Source organism: Panthera pardus, unplaced genomic scaffold (assembly GCF_024362965.1).
Source record: "Panthera pardus isolate Hobbes unplaced genomic scaffold, ASM2436296v1 HiC_scaffold_11, whole genome shotgun sequence".
NCBI lineage: Eukaryota > Metazoa > Chordata > Mammalia > Carnivora > Felidae > Panthera > Panthera pardus.
In genome coordinates, this window is record NW_026526666.1 from 79,110,077 (window position 1) to 79,126,894 (window position 16,818).

Sequence of the window (16,818 nt, forward strand, 5' to 3'; positions counted from 1 at the left end):
GCTGAGTCATGAAGGATCTGTATCTCTAATTTTCCTAGATAATGCCAACTCTTCCAAAATGGTTTTAACAACTGACCTTCTCATGAGCAATGTATAAGTCATTTTTGTGCTAATTTCTCACTGTTAGTACTGTCAGACTTGAATTTTAGCCTTTCTGGTGGGTTATGTAGGAATACTTTACTTTTAGAAAAGGATTTTCAGGCTTACATATAATAAAATGCATTTTAAGTGTAAAGTTCAATGATTTTGACAAATGTATATATCTATGCTACTACAACCCCAATTAAGAAGGAAAATTTCTATCACCCCAGAAAGTACTTTCCTGCCTCTATGTAATTAGTTTCTCCCACATCTGCCCTCGGCAAACACTTACAGTATTCTTTCACAATAGATTAACTGGTTATAAAATTTCATATAAATGTAATTATACTGTATATACCATTTTGAGTTTGTTCTTTTGCACATTTTAATTGAGATTCATTCATACTGCTGTATAAATTAATAGTTCTTTTTAATTGCTGGGTAGTATTTCCTTGTATGAATAGATCAAAATTTGTTTCTCCATTCACCTGTTCTTGGATATTTGGGTTATTTCCTGTTTCTAGTTATTATGAATAAACAAATATACGCACATAAATCTTTGTATGACCTCTTTTTTCTTTTGTCTTGGGGAAAGGCCTAGGAATAAAATTGGTGGGTCATAAAGCCAGAAAATGTTTAACTTTAAAATATGCCAAAATATTTTTCAAAGTGGTTGTACAATTTACACCTACCATTTCCAGTTGCTTCACACCGTGACACTGGTATTGACAGTCTTTTTTTTTTTTAATGGTGGAATTTTTAAAGTTTTTATTTATTTTGACAGACAGAGAGAGAGAGAGAGAGACAGACAGACAGGCAGGCAGAGAGAGAATCCCAAACAGGCTCCATGCTGTCAGTACAGAGCCTGATGTGGGGCTGAAACGCACAAACCATGAGATCATGACCTTAGTCAGATGCTTAAACCAACTGAGTTACCCAGGTGCCCTAGTATTGCCAGTCATTTTAATTTAGCCCATACAGTGGGTGTGAAGTAATTACCTCATTATGGTTATTTGCCTTTCTCAGATGAGCAATGATGTTTAGCATCTTTTCAAGTGTTTACTTGCCATTCACATACATCTTTTATGAAGTGTCTGCTTTTGACCACATTTTAAAAATTGTCTGGTATAAGTTTTTAATATTCTGGACACAAGTCTTTTATTTAGATAGATGTTTTGCAAATAGTTTCTCCCAGCAGTGCCTACTTTTTCATCTTAAGTGTTTTGAAAAGAGGGTTTTCATTCAGATGAAGTTTCCAGTATATTAAAAAATGTTTTGGGGTGCCTGGGTGGCTCAGTCGCTTAAGTGTCCAATTCTTAATTTCGGCTCAGGTAACGATCTTTCGGTTCGTGGGATGGAGCCCCACGTCAGGATATATGCTGATAACATGGAGCCTGCCTGGGATTTTGTCTCCCTTGCTCTGCCCCTCCCCTGCTCACGATCTCTCTCTCAAAATAAATAAACTGAAAAAATAGATCTTTCACTCCAAGGACATGAATATTTTTCCTGTTTTCTTAGAAATTTCCCAGTTTTAGCTTTGTGGATTAATTTTTGAGTATGGTGTGAAGTAGGGGTTATGTTTATTTTTTTCATACACATATCCAGTTGTTCTGGCATCACTCATTAAGACTATCCTTTCGGGGAACCTGGCTGGTTCAGTTGGTTGAACACCGACTCTTGATTTTGGCTCAGGTCATGACTCCAGGGTTTGGGATCGAGCCCTGCATCCAGCTCTGTGCTGAGCATGGAGCCTGCTTAAGATTCTCTCTTCCCACATCGTGCTCACTTTCTCTCTAAAATAAAGTATTAAAAAAAAATACTACCTTTTTCTCACTGAATTATATTGGCTCCTCTGTCAAATATCAATCAACCACATGAGTGGGTCTCTTTCTGTAGCTATTCTAATTGCTTCTCAGCCTGTGATTAAGATCAAGTATCTTAAGAAAAAAAATAAAGATCAAGTATCTTAATATCTGTAGCTTTTCTGTAACTTGATTAACAGGTCTACCTTCACCCCAATATCACACTGTATTGATTACTATGGTTTTGTAGCCTATCTTTAAAACCAGGTAGTATGGGGTGCCTGGTTGGTTAAGCATCCGACTCTTGATTTTGGCTCAGGTCATGATCTCACAATTGCTGAGATTGAGCCCCGATGTGGACTCAGTGCTGACAGTGGCAGAGCCTGCCTGGGATTCTCTCTCCTTCTCTGCTCTCTCCTGCCAGTGCACTCTTTCTCTCAAAATAAATAAATAAACTTTAAAAATATAAAAACTAAAAAAAATTTAAACACCCTAAAACTAGGTAGTATAAATCTTCCCACTTTGTTTTTCTTTGAAATGTTTTTGGCTATTTTAGGTTCTTTGTATTCCCATATAAATCTTAAGACAGCTTGTCAACTTATATTAAAAAAAAATCCTGATGAGATTTTCATTAGGATTGTGTTGAGTCTATAGGTCAATTCGGGGAGAACGGACAGCTTAACAATTTTAGTGTTCTGGTCCAAGAACATGGTATCTTTATATCTTTCTTGGGAAGTCTTTGTAGCTTTCATTATACAGGACTTGCACATCTTTCTTTAAATCTATTTTTTTTATTATTAATGGTATTTTTTCTTAATTGTTGAATGCTAGTATTATTTCTTGTTATACTGCTTGTATTGATTTTTGTCTATGCTACTAGTATACTGTGTCCTTGCTAAATTCATCTATTAATTCTAGTAGGTTTGTGTGTTTTTTTTTTTTTTTTTTTTGGTAGATTCATTAGGATTTTTTATGTAGAGAATAACAGGTCTTCTGCAAACAGGGAGAATTTTATTTCTTCCCTTACAACATTATGTCTTTATTTTTCTTGCCTCGGTGCATTGGTTTGCACTGCCAGCACCATGCTGAATCAAGCAGTGAAAAGCAAGTATCCTTGCCTTGATTTTGGAGTAAAAGCTTTTAATCTTTTTTTACCCTTTAGTATGAAGATGATGCCTCTTATGTTTTCTAGACGCTTTTATCAAGCTGAAAAGTTTCCTTTTATTGCTAGTTTATTGTAAATTTTTATCATGAGAACGTTAGAATGTGTCCAATGATTTTTCTGTTTGTTGGGAGGATTATACTGTTTTTGTCAAGTGTTGGTATCACAGGTATACTAGCCTCATAAAGTTGGAAAGTCTTTCCTCCTCTATTTCCTGAATTAGTTAAAGACTGGTACTATTTTTTCCTTAAATGTTAGATAAAATTCACCAGTAAAATCACTGGAATTTTCAGGGGATTATGAATTGAATTTAATAGATACAGAGCTATTCAGATTGTTCTTCAGAGTAAATTTCTGTAAAGTCATGTTAAATTACCAAATTAACTGGTATAAAGTTCATAACATTTCCTTATTAACCTTTCAATTCTAAAGGACCTTTAGTGAGACCCTCTTTCATTCTGATACTGGTAATCTGTTTTTTTCTATTTTTCTAAATCGGTTTAGTCTTGCTAGGAGTTTTTAATTTCATTAAAAGAACCAACTTTTGGGTTCACTCATTTTCTGCACTGTTTTCTATTTAATTAATATTTGCTCTGATCTTTATTATTTTTTACCTTCTTTTAATTTGGATTTGTTCTTTAGCTTAGGACAGAAACTTTGTGTGATACCCAGCCTGCAAGATGTCCCTAATAAGTCTTGCCTTATAGAATTCACAACTTTGTATAAGTCTTTCCTACAATGAATATAACTGTGTAACTAACAGGATATTATGAAAATGGCAAAATGTAGCTTTCAATACTAGGCCTTAATGTCATTACAGCTTCTACCTTGCTCTATCATGGATTACTTGCTCCAGAGAAAGTCAGCCACAATACTGTGAGAAAACTTAACCAGACCTCTTGAGCGGTCCATGTGGCAAGAAACCAGGCCTTCATCACAAACTTGTTACCAACTGAGTTTTATAGCTGTAAAGCAAGACTTAATCATCCCTGTAAACATATTAAGTACCTACTATATCAAGAACTCTTATGGGTTGAAATTTAGAGATAATCCAGACAAAGACTCTGCCTTTTAAGAACAAATTCTGGGTTATGATGCTCATTTCATTCCTTCCCCAACCCCCAAACTCCGTTATAACTATGGTAAGGAATTATAAAAGGGGGGGAGGGGTGCCTGGGTGGCTCAGTCTGTTGAGCGTCTGACTCTTGATTTTGGCTCAGGTCATGATCACAGGGTCATGGGATCCAGCCCTGCATTAGGCTCCATGAACATGGAGCCGTTTAAGATGATCTCCCTCTCCCACTCTTCATCTCCCAGACTTATGCTCTCTCTCTAAAAAAACCAAAAACATAATCTTAGAAAGAGGGGAGAACAGAAAACAGGAAATCCATCAACACTTCAGAAGACGAAAAGCAAGAAGTGCCAGGTGGCTCAGTTGGTTGAGTGTCCAACATCGGCTCAGATCATGATCTCACAGTTTGTGAGTTCCAGCCCCACATCGGGCTTGCTGCTGTCACTGCAGAGCCCACTTCAGATCTTCTATTCCCCTCTCTCTCTGTCCCTTCCCTGCTCTGCTGGTGCGCTCTCTCTCTCTCAAAAAAAAAAAAATAAATAAATAAATAAATAAATAAATAAATAAATAAATAAAAATTAAAAAAAAAAAAAAAAAAAGCTGAAAAGCAAGTGGACAGGTTGTAACTGACATAGTAGATCCAAGAAAATGAAATCCCAAGCCAGCTAGGTTGGGAAAGAGAAGAACCAACTGCATCTACACTATAAAATCTTCAAAAAGCATGAGGAATGGCAGCACCTCTGAAACTAGGCAGTACCTCTGAAACTAGTGACAGAATGGGGGGAGGTGTGGAAAAATAAAGAGGAAAGCTGTTTGAGAAGCAGGCGGTGTCCTAGACCCTTGTCTAATCCCACATTGCTGAACAACTGCCCTTTTGTCATCCCTACATAAATCCAGAGGTTTATTTTCTGGAAAAAATAAAGGAAAGGCTCTCTGGAGGGAGCATATCAGACACAGTTGAGGGCACAGACTGTACCAAAAACAAGGGATTAAATGAATATGAACATTAAATGCTGAATGTTGGCTTCTAGAATGTAGACAATCAGACTGATAACCTTCAGGCAGGAGCTGAAAAGACTTATCTTTGAGTAACCTGACCAGCCAAGCAAACAGACTTGAGGATACAAATGTAGGTCCCCTAACATCAGTCCACTGAAACCACCCTATAATGAAGTTCAAATTCAACTGGCCCCAATGATGCATTCGGAGCTTCTAGTCAGTGTTTTAGATCCTAATGAATCATGAGTAGATAACCAAAGATACAATGTATCTGAAGAAAGAAAGACTCTAACATGGAAGGCAGAGATCAAAACATAAAGGAGTAGGAAGGGTAAACATGTACAGGAAAAAGCAAACTCCAAAATAGATTACAGTAAAACCTTGGATTGCAAATAACTTGTTCTGTGAATATTCCACAAGATGAGCAGTACATGACACCGAATGTCACACGATCACAACTGAGCCGACGGTTCGTCTCTCTCATGAGCACTGTGGGACTGTGGGTGACTGTCTCCTGTGCTTGCATGCTCGGTCTCAGGCCATGGTGTTTGGCAGAAATCAGGAATTTTTCAGAACGCTGGAAGGTGCCCACAACTGGCACTAGTGTATTTTCTGTCACTTCAGAGCACCTATGGACAGTCCTTTGCTTTTCCATACAAGAGTAAGCTTAGGAATGCTCTGCTTCATCCTAGGTCAGGCTGCCTGCAGATATAGACGCTTTCCTCTGCTACCTTATTACCAGTTATATTAAATACAATAAGAGTTTATTAACACTGTAGTATAGTCAACATCCATGCGAGTGTATACAATGGCCCCCATGCAGAAAAAGGCTGAAAAGAAAGGCAGTAAGAGGGAGATGATTACAGTGGAAGTTAAGAAGGAAATCATCAAGAAGTACGAACGAGGTATGCGAGTGGCTGAAATTGCAAGATTTTGTAAGAAATCTACGTCTGCATCCTGTCTGAGGAGGAGGAGGAGGCGGAGAAGAAAAAGGCAGAGGAACCCCTCACTTCAAATGAGATTAGGGAGATGTGTAAAATGTGGGAAACAGTGCAAAATTTTGTAGAAAGACACCACCCAAATAAGGCTGTAGCAGTGGGAGCAATGAATACAATTAACGACAATGCAATGTCACATTTCCACGAAATCCTCAAAAGGAGGCAAAAGCAAGTGTCACTGGATAGGTTCCTTGATAACGGTGCATGAAAAGAGAAAGATTCCATTGAGCCAATAGATAGCACTGATGCTGGTAGTGATGATGAAAGTTGTCCTACACAATAAACCTCCTCTCTCATCTCTCTTACAACAGCCACGAAGGTTTTCAAAGGTAAGTGCAGGTTAATTTATTTTTCTTTATATTTTGTATTTTATTATTTTGTATTATATTCCAGTATTGTAATAATTTCTATAAGAATATTTTAAGGTTGTGGAATGAATCATCTCAACTTCATTATTTCTTATGGGGAAATTCATTTTGACATACGAAGTACTTTGGATTAGGGGTGCCTAGATGGCTCAGTTGGTTAAGCATTTGACTTCAGCTCAGGTCATGATCTCACGGTCTGTGAGTTCCAGCCCTGCCTCCAGCCCTGCCTCGGGCTCTGTGCTGACAGCTTGGTGCCTGGAGCCTGCTTTGGATTCTCTGTCTCCCTCTCTCTCGCCCCTCTCCCACTCAAACTCTTATCTCTCTCAAAAATAAACAAATATTGGGGCGCCTGGGTGGCTCAGTCGGTTAAGCGGCCGACTTCGGCTCAGGTCATGATCTCGCGGTCAGTGAGTTCAAGCCCTGCGTCGGGCTCTGTGCTGACAGCTCAGAGCCTAGAGCCTGTTTCAGATTCTGTGTCTCCCTCTCTCTGGCCCTCTCCCGTTCATGCTCTGTCTCTGTCTCAAAAATAAATAAACGTTAAAAAAAATTAAAAAAAAAAATATTAAAAAAAAAAAAGATTTCTCTTTATTAAAAAAGAAACCCAAATGCTTTGGATTACAAGCATGTTTCTGGAATGAATTATGCTCTTAAACCAAAGTTTTACTGTTTCTTAGTGAGCCAAGAGAGGATACTGTAACTGTGAAACAAGAATAGTATCCTACAACACTCAGGAAATAAATAAGTACTAGAAAAGAAGAACATGATAGCAGAATGAAAAAGTGAATAAAGGGTTAAAAGATGAAGCTGAGGACATGTTCCAGAAGGCAAAGCAAAATATGTGAGAGACACTAGATATACACTTAAAATGGGTACATTTTATGGTATGTATAAAAAACAAACAAAAACCCTCACTAAAGCTATTTAAAAAATGGAGCACTGCTTTCAAATTTGTGAAGGAAAATTTATTTCCGACATAGAAACTCAGCTAAACTATCATTTAAGTTCATTTCCCAATACGCAAGGTGTCACAATATTTGACTCTTAACGTACGTAACGTTTCCTCATGAAACTTCTGAACACTAAAAAAAAAAAAGGATATAGGAAACAGAAGATCAATAAAGGAAAAAGACAAAAATTCTCCAGGGAAATAGTGATGTGTGATTCCAAGAGGACAGCTGTGTACCAAATACGAAGGGCATACTCAATGAGACTGAAACAAATAGGATGAAGACTGTCACTGAGGTTTCTGCTGCCATCATTCTGATTCTGTAATGTGAGGATGGTCTGGGTAAGCCTGACACACATATATTTACTTTGCCTGGCTGGACCATATGTTGATAAAGTTCCTGTCCTGTTGCCTGAAATGAGACTCTCATTACACTCCAAAAAAATGTTCTGCTTTTGTTTACTGCTGAGAAGACTAATTTAACTATCATAAATTATTTCTTAATCTTTGAGATCTTATACCCGAACTCAAAACAAACATATAAAGCAAGCAACACTAATACTGTGATTAATAAATTACTTACTAGAAATCTGTTTTCCTTGCAAAGGAAAGCATATTCAGTGCGAACTTTTGACTCTTACACAGAATAAATTACAATCACTAAATTCTACAATTTATATATCCTATTTTCTTCTACGAGCAAAACAGACACTGAATGTTTTGCAGAAAGCTACTTCTACTGAAAAGGACATAAAAATATGTAAATAAAATAATTAAAATAATATAGTAAATAAGTATATAAAAATAAATATAGTAAATAAGTATATAAAAATAAATATAGTAAATAAATAAATAAAAATAATATAACCTTTCTCAATTCAGATGTACTGGGTCTGAAATTTGTCTGCCAGGAATCTTGCTTTTTAAGGGATACAGTATAGAGCTGTGAATAATATGGACATAATTTGGAGTCAGAGGTTGACCTCTACAATTTCAATGTAAATTATGTGACCTTGAGCCTTAAATATAAGCTATGGCTATATTTAAATATTGGCTTAATAGGTTACGTTATACTGTTAAAATCAAAAGCATATGGGACACCAGCCTTGAAAATTCCCTGAGCAGACAAAACCAGTTTAGTCACACAAACAAAGCTTAATTTAGCTTATCTTACAAGACTAACTTGACCTGGGTCATTAATTGCTCATGCCTCTGAAAATCATAAGCAAAACTTAAACTGTTTCCCAAGGTTGATATAAGATAAAAATTCTAATATTATAACCAATCATTGAAGAATAAAACAATCATTGTTTTCTCTCTCTCTCTATAAACTGCTTTATAACAATATGCCCCTGAGCCTCATTCCATATTTTGGCTTGAATGCTCCCAGTTTGCAAACTGTTTTTGGTGTGTGCACAATAAACTTATACTAATTACTACTTCGGTAATTCATTGATTTTGCTTCTGTTACTTCTGAAAATCATATAAATTATTTAACATAAATGTTAAATATAAACTATGTGACCCTTAGAAAGAGTCAATTTAGAGAGAAAGTTTATTGAAATTTTCTCTCTCTAAACTTAACTCATGCAACTTTGGTAGAATTTACTTCAAATAATTAATGTAAAATGCTTAGCAATGAGTGATAAAGGTATCTGAAGGGAAATACAACTAATACCACATCACCGTGACAGTCTTAGAAATGCAGGAATTATAATAAAATGCAAGTTGCAAGTGAGTTTGGCTTAAATGTAGGCTAAACTAAACATATATTCATCCCACATATCATTGAATCTAAGACACCAGTGATGGAAAGGTACATCAATATTTTATGTATCCTAAAAAGAAACTTGCCAATTAAACTGTGACAAACCATCAACTGTAAGACATCTTCTAATTTCAGAGATGATGAAATGTGAAGAAAAAATATTTTTGAGTCTTAGATTGGTAAAATATGGTAAGTCTACCTACATAGTTGAGAGAGTATTATATAGCACAAAGCAATCATTTTGAAGACAAGATTAAGTCACATAATTCGAATTAAATTGCTCTTTGCTTATTCTTCACTCTTCCATTCTTATTTCCACCACCAATAACACCTAGAGGGAATCTGTTGCTTTCTTAGAGAAATGTTCCTCAAATCCAACGACTAGAATGGATCCCTGTTACATGCTCCCTCTGCATTTAGTACTTCTCCATAATACTTACATTGCTCAATAGATTTCAAGATCACTAAGGGCTGTTTTGTTCAGTGCAATATACCAAACACAAGCAATGCAAAATCAAATCACACAGAAACAAAAAAGGAAACATAAGCAAGTAAGGTGGTCAGAGCAATATTTTCACTCGTTATTTTTCACAGCAGCACTATATTTTACTGTCAACTAAAAAATAAACTCATTTAAACTTTTAGGCTGTATTTTCATTTCATTGTATGCCACATATCTTTTTTTACAAAAGCTACCAATCTTCTGACTTCTTTGCTTCACAGTGCACCGTACGTTATCTACACACTTTGTTCACACAAAAAACATACTCTCACCTTTATCTTGTAACATGCAGCTTTTTAGGTCTATCTATTCTCTCTATGCCAACCAACCTATTCCATTCCTCTTCCTTCTTTCTTCCTAAAGGGAACTACTATCCTGAAATTGGTGTGTATTCGTCCCATCCATGTTTTGATAATTTTACTGCATTTGTATGCACTCTGTATAAACTTTTGTTTTCTTAAATTTACATAAATAATAACATATCCTTTCAGTACCTATTACTCCCTCCACATTGTTTTTGGTGAAAATATGTTGATACATGTAGATCTGGCTCACTCATTTTACTGTCACAAAGAACACCACAATATTCTATAACAATTTATGTACTCATTCACAATGCTTCCCAAAGAAACACGGATAAGGAATTAGGCTATTTCCAATTTTCTGCCATAACAAATAATGCCTCAAGCACAAATGCAAGATATCTCTATGGTATATTATAGGTTTTCAAATACGTGCAATTTCATCTTTACTTCAACTTTTCTAGAGATTGAAAACTGTTCTCCAAAGCAGCTATACCAAATCATACTCCTACCAACATTGTAACTTTACATCCTCAACAACATCTAACGTAAGACTTTAATTTTTACAAACCTGAAGGGCGTGAAATGGAACCTTTTTAATTTCATCTGCATTTTCCTGATTACAAATGAATTTGAGAATCTGATTTTCATGTATTTACTGGACATTTTTGAAGTACTTGTTTTCCTATTGATCTGTCCTTATATTTTGTAAAGGTCTTGGTTATTTCTCCTAGAATTTTAACTGTTTATAACATGCAAGTTTTTGTCAGTATTTTCTTTTATAATTTACACACTTTATATTTTGTCCAACATTGGATATATTCTCTTGTAAGATTTCTTCTAAAAGAGTTTCAAAGTTTGGCATTACATATTTAGGATTAAAATCCACCCAGAAATAAATTTTGGGTGTGATGTGAGACGGGTCTAATTTATTTTTTTCATGTAGTTAACTGTATGAACACCATTTGATAAATATTCTACTCTTTCTTCAATGATACGAAAAGCCACATAATATTTACAAAGTTTCCATATACACATGGCTTATTTCAAGGCTCTGTATTCTGCTTCATTAATCTTTCAATCCCTGCACTTACAGCAGTATGGAATAGTAATTATTGTAGTTTTAAAACAAAGAGTGCAATTCCTCTGTCTTTATTCTTCTTTAAAATTACATTGGCTTTTCTTAGTCATTATAGTTATTTTTCTATATAAGCCTGAATATTCACTTACTAAGTTTCATGATATACCCTATTGGGATTTTATTTAAAATTGCATTTACAGGGGTACCTGGGTGACTTCAGTTGGTTAATTGGTTGATTCAGTTGGTTGATTGATTCAGTTGAATCAGTTGAATTCAGTTGAATTCAGTTGGTTGATTCTTGATTTCGGCCCAGGTCATGATCCCACAGTTTATGGGACTGAGCCCTGTGTCTGGCTCTGCACTGATAGTGTGGAACCTGCTTGGCATTTCTCTCTCCCACTCTCTGTATCCCTCCTCCATTCATGTTCTCTCTCTCAAAAAAAAAAAAACTAATAATAATAATAATAATAAATAAAAAATAAAATAAAAATTTTAATTACATTTACAGGTTAATTTTGGGAAAACTGACATCAAATTGAGCCTTCTCAATAAGCCTATTATATTTCATTTCATTTAGATTTTCTCTTATGTCTTTTCAATCAAGTTTTTATTTCAGAGACTTCTCAAAAATCTTTATTCCTATGTACCTCCTTTTCAATCCAACTCTTGATTTCATGTTTGTTAAAGCTCAGCTAAGGCATCACTTACTCCTCCAAATATTTTTCTAACTTTCCAGGCTCATTTGGGATACTCCTTCTCTATGCTCTTAGTTTTATCTAATTATTCTTTGCTTAGTATGACCCAGAATTGTGCTAAGCATGGAGGATACGTACACTGGTGAATAAGATGGACAGTCCCTACCTTTGCAGAACTTTCATTCTAATAGGAGAAAGAACAATAAAACATTTATAATTCAGAGTGCCACATGCTATATTATAGGGGAAGTACACTGTGCTATGGGAATACATGAATAAAATAAATACCTAATTCAGACTTGGGGGATGGCTGGATGTAGGGGGGAGAGATGGGTATCAAACATTGCTTCTCAAGGAAGTAACATGTAGACTGAAACCTGTAAGAAGAACAGAAGTTGGCAAACACAATATATCTAAATATCATAGTCCTGACATCCTTGTTTTACTCTTGGTTTTATTGGAAAAGCTCCCACTGCTTAACTGTGAAATCATCCACTCTTTAAATAGGTTTCCTCCCTTGGCTTCCTTGACACCATTTTTGAGCTCTCATACTGCTGCGATAATCATTAATTTGCTCACTGGTCTTTCTTCCTCCCTTAAATAGTAGTATTTGCCATGGTTTATCCTCATTCCGGTTTTTACTCTAAATACTATTCCTAAAGAAGTTTTCCTACTTTGTGGTGCCTGGATGGCTCAGTTGGTTAACTGTCTGACTTTGGCACAGGTCATGATCTCATGGTCTGTGAGTTCGAGCCCTGCATCGGGCTCTCTGCTGTCAGCACAGAGCCTGCTTCGGATCTTCTGTCTCTCTCTGCCCCATCCCCACTTGTGCTTTCTCTCTCTCAAAAATAAATAAACATTAAAAAAAAAGTTTTTCCACTTCTACAGTTTCAAATACGGGTTTATATACTGAACAGTCTCCAAAGTTTTACTTTTAGCTCCCACCACTACAGATTTTCATATCTGCATTTCCAATGACACACTGGCGTTTCTATCCATATGTTCCATAGGAACTTCAAGTTTTGGATACGTTAACATTTTATCTATTTATATATGGTGTACACTGCCAACTAACCAGCGACAGCAGATCCATCTCTGAATTCAACTGACAGCATCACCATTCACACCTGGTATGAATGAGTCACTACTCTGAGTGTATGTTGGCGAGTATGCCCTTCTTGGAAGCTAGTTTATAATACAGCACAATCACTGAGCCTGAAGGGTTGGTTAGGAACATAAAGGTTATTTCAAAGACTGAATAATCACAGAACTTTGCAGGCTAGGTATGTTTTTGTTTTAATGTGTCAACTTGGCTGGGCTACTAGTTGTCAGCTATTCAAACATTAATCTAGGTATTACTGTGCAGATGTTTTATAGATATAAGTAAAATTCATAATCAGTTGACTAAGTAAAGGAAATTATCCTTCCTGGATAATCTGGATGATTCCCATTTAGTTAGCTGAAAGGCCTTAAAGCAGGGCTGAGGCTTCCCTAAGAGAGAGAAAAACTTCCACCTATGAACAGCAGCTTTAGCCCATACCGAAGAATCCCAGTCTGCCTTTCCTGACAGCCTATTCTAAGGATTTCAGACTTGCCTTGCTAACCCCTACAACTTGTAAGCTGAATCTCTCTCTCTACATAGATCTCCCACCGGTTCTGCTTCTCTGGTTGAACCTGACAGATATACCAGGTCTGTAGTTTATTTCTAAAAACAATTCCTTCAATAACCTAGTAAACCTTCTGGTCTATTCATTTCCAGTCAGTACCATGTACCAGTAACTATACCCAAAGATTTTTTTTTTTGTTTTTTTGTTGTTTTTTCCTGGACATGGTTCTGAAACCTATTTTTTCAACTTATTCCTTGTAATATGTTCCTTTCTCTCCACCCCACATTAGACCATCACCATCTCTTACCTGAACTAGGGATTGAAAAAGCCTCCTAACTGGCTCCTGAGATTAGTTTTTTCTCCTCTATCTATTCTCCACACTGCTGCCAGAGGTCTCTTTCTGGAAAACAAATATGATCATGTCACTATCCTTCTTAAAAACTTTTCAAAACTCTCTACCTACAGAATAGAAATAAATTTGTTTTGTATTTCATTAAGTCCTGTTTTTAACTCTTATTTCCTTCTATTTGCTTTGCATTTAATTTTTATTTATTTTTATAACTTGTTGAAATGAATACTTAGGTACTGATGCTTTTCTTCTTTTCTAATAGGCATTTAAGGTTTTAAATTCTCTCTAAGCATTGCTTTAGCTAATCATACCAGTTCTGATATGTATTTTCATTATCCTGCAGTTCAAATATTTAATATTTTCTTTGTGATTTATTTGACCAATTTATTATTTAGAAATTTAATAATATCCAAAGCTAGACTTTAAGTTCCAGTAGGAAAACAGCAATTTACTTCCAAATTTTCCCCCTTTTCTCCTAGAACCCAATATAGAACAACAAAGAGAATGTTTTTAAAACATTGTATTCAGTGAACCTAGGAGACAATAAAAACCTGAAATGCCAAATTATAACTAAATATGGCCTAAAGTACTTGGGACTGGTAGAACCTAGGCAAGGGAGAAGACATGAAGTATGAAAAGAGCCTAGTTGGGGAACAGCAAATTTTAATTCCCAGAAACGGAGGGTTCTATCATAAGTAGGAACTGCAATGTTTAGAACTGAGGCTGAATGGCAGAATCTCAGAAGGAAGTAGAAAAAGGAGGTGTAGAAAGTGCCATGAGAATGAGTGGAGGGTAGTCTACAAGTGACAGATCTCAGATACTACAACTCTTCTAAAACCAAGGCATGTACTTTTTATCTGTAATTTCAAACTTACAGAAATGTCCAAAGAATACCGCAAAGAACTCCTGTATACCGTTCACAAATTCTCTGTTAACATTTCAAGCAGGCACTTTAAAAGGCAGGAGCTGCATCCCTTGGGAGCAGAAACTAATAAGGACCTGGTAGCTGACAGCTCACACCTCTTACACTTGTAAATTACTAAGAGGCAAAGGAGATGTACCTATATTTCGAAGAAAGAATCCATCAGAACATCTGAGGACAGAGGCCTTGAACAGAGAAACTTGGACAACCACCTCACTCCTAATGTCCTCTTCCAATTCTTCTTCCTGACTAGTCTCTTCAAACAGGTGGTTTAGAAGAGCTCATCTCATTAAATATGAATAACAAAAAAGTGGTAAGTATCCATACAAAGACACCATAAAAATGTAAGACAGTACAACATCCTTGACAAATAAAACTCAACAAAAAATTATCACAAAGTAGATGAAAACTGTAACACTACTTCATAACATGAATTCAAAAATTCTTAATGCAGCTATTAAGAAAATCTCAGAGGGGCCGCTGGCTGGCTCAGTCAGAAGAGCACGGGACTCTTGATCCTGGGTCGTGATTTTGAGCCCTATGCTGAAAGGAGAAATTACTTAAATAAATACACTTAAAAAAAAAAAAGTAAAATATCAGAGCAGAAATTTAACAACTCAGGGAAGAGACAGCCAGTCAACAGGAAGAGGTAAAAAGCACTGAAAAATTCATGAAAGAAATGGAAGAAAAAGATTTTTAAAAGTTGAAAAATATAAGCACATGGTAAAAATTACACCACAAAAGGTATAGTAAGGAGCAAAGAGAACAGTTACTTTTTAAAAGAAATTAACTTAAATATAAACAAAGAAAAACTGAGGTGTCGGGTGGCTCAGTAGGCTAAGTGTCCAACTCTTGATTTCGGCTAAGGTCATCTCACAGTTGTGAGATAGAACCCTGAGTTGGGCTCTGTGCTGAGCATGGAGTCTGCTTGGGATTCTCTCTCTCCCTTGCTCTCTGCTCCTCCCCTGCTCATGTTCTCTGTCTCTCAATATAAATTTAAAAATTAAATTTAAAAAATTAAAAAAGACTCAAAACTTCCATTTTCAAAGGGAATCCCTTGGAAACTGACCCCAAATGGTCAACAACAACAAAAAATGTAGTGAAATTAGTGTTAAAGCAACCAGATAAGTTTCAGCAGCCAGACAAAAAAAGCAGGCCCCTCCAAGGGGAAAGAAAATCAAGCTGATATCATACTTCTCTACTGAACATTCAATGTCAGAAGACAGTAGACAAATACTTAGAAGATATTGCAGAAAGTATAAGTCAATAATTTTGTTTTAGACAATCCTTCAGGAATAATGCTATAGGCAAATGGTTTTCAGTATGTAAATACTTAGCTCTTATTCATGAGCCCTTCTTGAAGAAACAACTTGAGGACACACTGCAACTAGTAGATGACAGGAAAAATTTCAGCAGGACTGATAGCACAAATACATTTAATTGCAGATTTAAGGTTAAAACAAATGGATATACAGGTGACAGAATGGAATGCAACTGTTACATGCTCCAAGAATGTAGGAATAATAGTACATACAAATAAACCAATGACAGTAGAAAAATAAAAGGAAGAATAAACTCACTGTACCTTATAGTAATAGGAGTCACTGTTGAAAGTCAAGTAGTAAAAGTTTAAACAAAATTATAAAGAATAATAAAATATTGCTATATTGGCTAAAAGTAGTCAGTAAAAGAGAGGGAGAAAAAAAGGAAGAGAATAAAGCTAACTGAATTATTACTTATTAAGGAAAAAAGACACTGCTTTAAAAAAGAGAAAGATGAGGGTGCCTGGTGGCTCAGTCGGTTGAGCATCTGACTCTTGATTTCGACTCAGGTCATGATCCCAGAGTTGTGGGATGGAGTCCCATATCAGGCTCTGCCCTGAGCATGGAGCCTGCTTAAAATTCTCTCCCGCTCATACTCTCTCCCTCTCTAAAATAAAATTAAAAAAAAAAAAAAATTTTTTTTTAAAAAGAGAAAGATGAGTGATGAGCACAGCATAATAAACTTGTTGAATCATTATGTTGTACACTTGAAAGGTAACGTGTCAACCATACTACAAAAAAAAAAAAAGTTAAAAGAAAGAAACATGAGTATTACATGAAGGTAAAGGTATAAAGATTTACCACTAGCGGGAAAAAAAACTCTTCTCAATATCAAAATTATC

The 16,818-nt window shown here is 35.8% G+C and overlaps 1 protein-coding gene across 5 annotated transcripts in view; it reads right to left on the minus strand.

The window, feature by feature from the left end:
- The window catches only part of LOC109255442 (protein argonaute-3), a 114,207-nt gene that overhangs the window by 49,924 nt on the left and 47,465 nt on the right, over positions 1–16,818 (minus strand). Inside the window, exons 1-2 of one of the 5 annotated variants that reach the window (XM_053897629.1) lie at positions 13,691–15,288; positions 12,065–12,153 (exon numbers count right to left, since the gene is read on the minus strand). The exons of 3 other annotated variants lie outside the window; for them this stretch is intronic. Coding sequence is in view for 1 of the 2 variants with exons in the window: in XM_019430134.2 (XP_019285679.1) it covers positions 12,065–12,200 (136 nt within the window). In the remaining variant the exon portion in view is untranslated. Of the gene's footprint in view, positions 1–12,064; positions 15,289–16,818 lie in introns of those variants that run through there. One more of the 5 variants, XM_019430134.2, reaches the window with a different exon arrangement.